The 8045-nt window shown below is 33.7% G+C and overlaps 1 protein-coding gene across 1 annotated transcript; it reads right to left on the reverse strand.

The window, feature by feature from the left end:
* Window positions 1-378: 378 nt before the first annotated feature.
* LOC125646486 (uncharacterized) lies at window positions 379-7247 on the reverse strand. The gene is made up of 3 exons (XM_048872812.2): window positions 6924-7247; window positions 930-1086; window positions 379-806 (listed from the first exon to the last, which is right to left on the reverse strand). Exons 1-3 carry the CDS (start codon window positions 7077-7079, stop codon window positions 754-756), a joined length of 366 nt encoding a protein of 121 aa, XP_048728769.1. The 5' UTR covers window positions 7080-7247; the 3' UTR covers window positions 379-753.
* Between the last annotated feature and the right edge of the window lie 798 nt (window positions 7248-8045).

An 8045-nucleotide genomic window follows, 5' to 3' on the forward strand; every position in this document is an offset into this window, starting at 1 on the left:
CGTAAATCTGAGAAATCTTCAAAATACATTGACATCATGAATTCTATACAGTCGGGCTCAGCTATACGTACATGTGTTTATTAGTTTTTATAAACTAAAATTTATTCTACTTCAAGGTCTAAACGTGCAAATGCCGTAGAAACGTGCGTACATTAAAATATCGTGACAAATGAGTTCCCAAAGAAAATTTTTCTAATACATTTCATATAAAACCATCTTATTCAACAGCTTTCATTGAAGCCAATATCTCCCCAATCTGGTGAAATAATTTATATTGATTTCAAAAATATCAGCAAATACTGTCATAATTTTTCAAATAAGCTTATTACAACCAATTGGGGAGATGTTAATATTAAATCACAAAATTAACAGGTTCATTCGAAAATTGCATATATTTATAGAAATGTATAAACAAAGTACTCTTTAATCAAGATTCGTGTTTAAATGGTCATAGGAAATTCCAGAATTATTTTAGAAGTGTTAGAAGATAAAGTGAACATTTCGAAAGCCACTGCTTTACATCCTCGGGGCATTTATTTCTTTTTTAATTTTCTTTGTAAAGAAAGAGTTTGGGATAAAATAAGACAATGTTTACTTCGGAAACTTCTTTTTTGGTCAAGGAGTACTTATTAAAGATTGATTTGATTAAGCCTTATATAGTTGTCATAATCCTCCTGCGAATGAATTCTTAAATCATAAAAAAGAATGCGAAACTTTTTGTAATGGTCTTTTTGGTGCCGAGCAATGCATGGGTCAAACAGTCGTGCCATCACTCCTCAATGATCTAAAAGTAGTTCGGAATAACTCTGTAAGAAATAACAAACATTTATTAGATCAACAAAGTGTTGGAATTTCCGTGGGCACGAATTATGCTCCTTTGTTAGCTGACTTGTTTTAATATTATGTACAGCGTGTATACGGTGACATACCATATCTTTGTAAACTTGCGTCAGACAATAACCCGCGGGCAGCTAGCCTGTCCATCATTTTAATCCACTTGGAGAGGAACGCTCTGAAGTCAGTCCGGTTTGCAGCACTTTCTTTCAGACAGAAGACACATGTTAACACACAGAGCAGAATAATCACCTGTAAAGAGGATTATCGCGTTACTCGTCTGATTATTTGCATTTTTCTTGATTAATTGATTAATTACAGATTGATATGAATCCCTTCAATGACAGCGTACGAATGGGATACTACAAACTGGTTCAAGTAAACGACACTATAATCATTTCATAACTTTTAAAATGATGACTTAACAACGATGGTGATTGAATGAAAATTTCATGTGAATTCTTAAAAAACAGTTTGATCCGGGAGTTCATCTGTTTTAAACACCCGGGACTACTGTAACATACATGTACATGTATAACTGTATTCCTACGCGCCATTTCAAAAACGTTAAAGAAATTCGCACCTGATATTTGGAGTATATATGTCAATTTTTTGGGAGGTGTATTTTTGATTTCTACATTGAAGGAGAATTAGGAAATTAAAAAGAATCACTGTGATCGCAATGCTTGTTATTGAGCTACAGTGTTTTAAATATGACCTTTTTGCACTTAAAATTAAGTTTTCCGTCCAATTTTTCGTTTGACACATGCATCAAATAAAGAAGTATAAGTTTCATTTCTTATCATTTAATTATGTTTTTGAAATAGAAAAACAAATAGTTTCTCTAATCAAAAAGCTTGAATTAACGTTTCTGAAATGGAGCTTAGGAATACCTATACGTAACAATGAAAACAACAACAAAACTGGCTGTGCGTTCAGGTCATGTAGAGTTACTGTGCAGAATTAAATGGATTATACGCCAAATTAAAAGGTGCAATAGTTATACGCTTGAAGAGAACAAGTGGTGACTGGGTGTATGCTGCATTGCGTTCGATGAGACGTTGAACACTGGTAGTGGTAGTGTCGTAGGAACGGTGGAATGCGACTCGGCTCTATTTCAATATCAAGTAAAAAGCTGAACACCTCTTCATCTAAATTACCCTCGTTGACTGAGCCCATATAACGCAGTTCAATTGCATTAATATCTCCCAGATCAAAAGTCGCTACTTGCTCCGATATGTTATCGAATTCGAAAAGCAGACGATATATAGGCCTACCGGGAACTCGTGTTTACAATCTGTCTAAGTGTCCTACGTCATCAAGTTGACTAATCTGCCACGTCATAACCACATGTAAGCCTATGTGTGTTGCTTCTTTAAATTAATTTGTATTTTATTAATATCTTTGGTTGTGTTTATTTTTGGTAGTATCAAACGAATATACATTTCGTTCACAATGTTTGTGTGGAAATTCTCGTTCTATAAATCACGTTAAAATTAGAACGGGGAAGACGCATTCCTGAGAAAAGTAGTCCCGCATGCTTAGTGCAGATGAACTCCGGACTAATTTTTTTTTTTTACTAAGAAATCAAACGAATTTTTCATCCAATCAGCATCGTTGTTAAGTCATCACTTTCGAAGTTATTAAATGATTCAAGATTTATTCAATTAAACTCGATCTGTCTGTTGGTGTCAACACAGCATAAGCAACAGAAATAAATCATTACATAAAATAGATACATAATCATGTCTTCAACATGGCATGTCAAACGTTGCAATATTTGATCTTTTCCATTTGTATTCTATATTTTCCATTTGCATTGTATAATTTTTCATTTGCATTGTATAATTTCCATTTGTATTGTATAATTTTCCATTTGTATTCTATATTTTCCATTTGTATTCTATAATTTTCCATTTGTATTCTATATTTTCCATTTGCATTGTATAATTTTTCATTTGTATTGTATCCAGGGAATGTTTATTTTGATTTGTTACGAAGGATTTCATTAGTTAACATCACTAATGTACTACATATGTAGACGTGCTTAGCACACAGGGCCTTAGCAATGACGGTTCTTTGTCACATATTTACAGTGATTTTCTTTTGTTGTTCAGGTATTGTATCTGCAGGGTTTTTATCGCATATGTGATAAAACGAGCTCCTCCCACCTTGTTATCGCATGGGTGGTACTAACATCAGAATTACACAATAGAAACAAGACAGAGATAATTCAGTTTTCGTGAAGTTACTTTTGTTGTTTCACGGGTAAAGCGTGCGCCGATCGATGTCTGGGGCAGGTTGAAACAGACGAGAAGTGTTATGTAACAAATACATGAATACACTGCAGTCAGTAATGTTAAATAGCTCTAGCTCTCTCTCTCTCTCTCTCTCTCTCTCTCTCTCTCTCATTTTATAGAGTTCGCTAATGCAAGTCTTTAATCCTTTTCCTACTTTAATAGTTGTGTTATACATGTTTTCTTAAAACATTTGTACAAATACATGTTTAGAATTAAATTCCTTAAAAATTATTTATGAAGCCACCAATATGTGATTGATACTGACGGGGATAATGGATTTTCGTTAAGTTAGATTTGCTGTTTTGGTAAAGCGTAATAAATTTTATATACACATGCATCGTCCGACGATGCAATATGGCAATCTACCATTGTATTGAATGTATGGTTCAATAAATGTAAAATGAGAAACTTTTGAAATATGTGACAAGTCGGTTATCGTCTAGCACCCTCGTTAAAATTCACATTATCAAAGAGATGGGCGGTCCTTCTCTCACTCGTGCGCTCCGCACACTTGTGACAGAAGGACCGCCCATCTATTTGATAATCTGAATATTACTCGGATGCTAGAAGATAACCATTACATAACAGATGTACTAATAATGGAAATCAATAATGACCTTTTTGCACTTGAGATACGAAAAATTTCATGATATCAAATTTGAGAGTTTAAAAGGGCATATTAGGAGTAATGTCAATTTCTAAAAATTTCACATGATTTTCAAGGTCTTGGTTTGGGGGTTTGAGATAAAAAAAAATTTAATTATTGGGGGGGGGGGGGGGGGGGATACTGAATTTTTATACAAAATTTCGAGTTAATTAATTCAAATTTTTTTTTTAAGAATCGGTGTTCTGTTTGGAAAAATATTTCAACCAAACTATTAGATTACAACATTTGAACTAGTTCCAAGTCTCAGTTACTTGTATCATAAATTATAAAACTGAAATACACGTATAGGAGTATAAAAATAGAGAATATATTGGGTGAAACAGAAACCGTAATATCATGCAGATATAGAGAACTTTTTGATTAATGAATCCTTCCGACACAAAATATAGTCCCTGCCAAACCCTTTCAAACTTTTAACTGGATAGAGTTCAGTAATAGAAGTGTACTATGTTTGCACCAATGGGATCAGTATTGAACCAGTAAATATTTAGTTGTACATAGAATCCTGCGCAGTTTTGTTCAAAAGCTCAGGAGCCAACTTTCTTAATTAAAGCTTTTTGATGAGAATAATTATGTTTTACTATTTAAAAACATATAATTATAGTGATAAGAAATGAATCTTATAATTCTTTTCTTGATGGTAGTATCATAAGGAAACTTGAACGGAACACTTTCATCAATGTGTTACGCATTACCTGTGATTTAGCTTTGCATTTCTTTAAACAAAAAACATACCTAATAATCATTACTATTCTGTGATCGTCATTCTGTATGTTTATGAAAGTCAATATACAGCCTTTTAATGCAAACATTTCACGAAGAAAGAGCCCAATTTGTAACGTACATTGGTATTTCGTTTTTTAAACTTGCTTTTTAGATGTTTGACCTGATAATTCAATAAGTCAAAATGGACACAACACACACGGAATGTTGACCTCGTAAGAAGAGGTCTCCGGACAATTAGCAGTTTTCTTCTTTAAAAATGTCCCTACTAATATGTTGTAAGGTGTGACCGTTGAGACGAGCGAAGCCCATTAACATCTTGCAACACGACTTTTATCCGCCTCTTCATTTAACCTGGGGAAATATAACGCGCTTGGTGTAAACAGTTACAAATTGTGACGTCACATTAGCTGCAATGTTTTTTCTTCTTCTCTCAAACCAAGCAAAAACAAAATTTTTGAAGCTATGAGAAAGCTTGTCTGGAATTTAAAAACGTTTATGGTACTTTCTAAACAATCTGATTATTTTAATTACGGGTTTGTCAATGAAGTATACCGCAGTGACGGCGACATTTTTGCAGAAGCATTATGGGTAATACTCATCTTTTTTCAGCTGAAGAAGAGCAAATCACGTGACTCATATGTGTAATCATTGGAGCGAGCTCGTCGCGTCGCTCGCTATTATAGCGAGCGCAGCGAGTCAGCGCGAAGCGCTGGCTCGTACTGCGAGCTCTAATGACTAGAGCGCGGAAAATAATCCGAGCTAAATCTCAACCTCTAACAAGAAATTTTTTTTACGCCAATCCCAGAAGTCCCTCGTACAAAATGGCGGATGGTTCGATTCGTAAAATAATAATAAAAAAAATCTTTGAAGTATTACAAACCTTTCTTATTTGAAAGGAAAGGATGAAAATCATATTCTTCCCCCTTTCTTTTTCTTTTTTAAAATATTGTCTAAAGAAATGTAAACAGTCACGTCACAACTACCACGCTACGTCACAATACGCTCATTGCATTTCCCGCTAAACTGGTTCCTACATTGACGAGAAGAGCAAGACAGTAATACAGTGAACCAGATCAGTTTTCCTTGTTTTCAATATATTTTTTTTGAAAATGTATTCAGATATGCTGCGCTCGCCCCAACGGTCACACCATAATCATATTATCAAGTTTCGGTCGCAAAACTGGTATAAAAATGTCAATACAGTGAATGCGTTTCTAAAACATGTTTGTATCTGTTGACAAACTCTTTTGAACGACTAAAATCTTCATCCAATGGTTGAGAAATTTTCTTCTTTCGGATTTATCATAAACACAATCTCGGATAATTTTGCGCAAACCAAATTAGCAGTTTTACTTCTGCCAACCAAAACCTTTCAAGAATACTAAACTTCTTATCTCTAGTACTATCATAAAAGGCGCTTCTCATCTGACAGGTTTGTTGTGGAACTGTTGCCCTCAAAGGGGGGAATAGATAGACGAGAGAGCTACAGACCTAACCGAGATAAAAACTTACGATTCACAGGGCAGTTTTATAAGCGCACGATTCAGTCTGTAAATCAATGGGTTTTTTAAAAGGTGGAGTGTAGCACTCTGGTCTATCCCAATTTGTTACCAGAGAGCTACAGGTCGGCAACTATTGACAATTGCGATAATCACCTTTGAACCGTAAAATCCTACGGGAAAAAGAAGTTTGAATTTTCTATGACATTTTTTTCAAATATATATTAGTTTTATTCTCCCATGGGACTTTTTTCCATGTAGGACTTTTTTTTATTTCCTTCAAAAATTTTAACATCACCCAGAAAAATTTATCTCATAGGAAATTTCTGAAGGATTTTGTAAAAACTTTAAAGAAATTCAAATATCTCTAAGAATTTGTCTTCTAAAGTTGATTATCTCATACCAGATGATGACGGTGATTCCAAAATATGTAGATTATGATATTTGAGATTACTTGTTTGATTTTTTAAACGAATAATAGATTTATTTTAATTCAGTAGATTTTAAGAGAAAATGATTAAGTTTAACACATCTATATTTATTTTTTCATTTTGTTTGCTTAATTTCCTTCAATGTAGAAATTGAAAATATACTTTCAAAAGTATTTGCAAAACACGTATATAATGTACTTACATGTAGTACAAAGCTCGGGTACAGACTTCTTTAATGTGTCAGAGTATTCATTTTGATTCAGTTTGTACACAGTAGCGCAGTTTTACATTTGAATTATACGGTTACCATACCTATTTACTTTCATTTTGAACAGGTGCGATATCGAGGTACAGTTATCGTATGTGTCATTAACAGGCAAAATGGAGGAGGTGCAAACTGAAATCTTCACCACAAAAATGACAAGGGATGAAAACAAAAAGAAATGTCGAGAAAGGTTAACCCTACCTTTGATGTATTCATTTCTTTTCTCTTTGCGTCGTCGAATGTTTTGAGGATTGCATGAGAAAGTTTCGCATTATATACGTCTCCTTCCAGTGGTGTTATATTGATCCTGTGTATCGCGTCTTTTTCATGAACAACACGTCTGGGGTTTGTCTGCATGCTTTTTGCAATTTAGAATGACGTTAATGAAATTATATACTCCAACATATATTTCTTTGTTGTAATTATTTTTGTATTTAAGGAATGGAGCTAATATTAAACCATATTATGTACATGATACAACTTATTGAACTTTACGAATCGTTAAGCAGTCTATGCAAAGGCGTAATCTGCTCCAACCCATTATACATAATAGATGCATATATTGTATACTATTGGTTAAGTACTAGCTTCCTTCCTTATAATTTAATTTTTAAAACATCTGGCCTAATTTATTTTACATCAACATGAAATTGTGAGGCAGAGCAATATATCAGTCTGGTCCCCTTCCTACATTCCGTTCGTGTATAAATATAGTACATGTATATAGATTGTGGGAACTGGGAAGGGGACCAAACTAGGAGATTTATCGTTCTAACGACATTCTATTCAAAGTAGTGAAACTCCTGTTAAGAGTTAATAGTAATTCATAAATTACTCACTAAGAATAAAAATGGAAACATGAGTTATTGTGAAAATTATTGTTGCATGTGATGCATTTGCATTCCCAACATTTTTGCCTAAGTTTGATGATATCTTTACAAATTGTAATGATAGACATTTCCTCGTGAATGCGCTGTAGATGTAAACAATGGGCGAATGGATACAGAACTACTTGATAAAAATAAATGTCTATTTTTATGACTGAGAATTCCGATAGAAAATTTAGTGAAAGTAGAATGTAAATATTACAAATAAATTTCAATTTTAAGAATAAGCGCTCCATGAAGTTAATAATTGAAGTACATGCACGACACAGGGGCTACACCCGTTTTGGGCCCGAACTCTGTGATCTATATTTATGGTATCACAGAGTTCAGGCCCAAAACGGGCTTAACCTCTGTGATGCACGACCTCAATTGCTACGCAGATATTAATTATGGTTTATTTTTTTAGTTATTAATTTTGTTTATTTGGTGGTTTTTT

This window comes from Ostrea edulis, chromosome 6 (assembly GCF_947568905.1).
Source record: "Ostrea edulis chromosome 6, xbOstEdul1.1, whole genome shotgun sequence".
Lineage (NCBI taxonomy): Eukaryota > Metazoa > Mollusca > Bivalvia > Ostreida > Ostreidae > Ostrea > Ostrea edulis.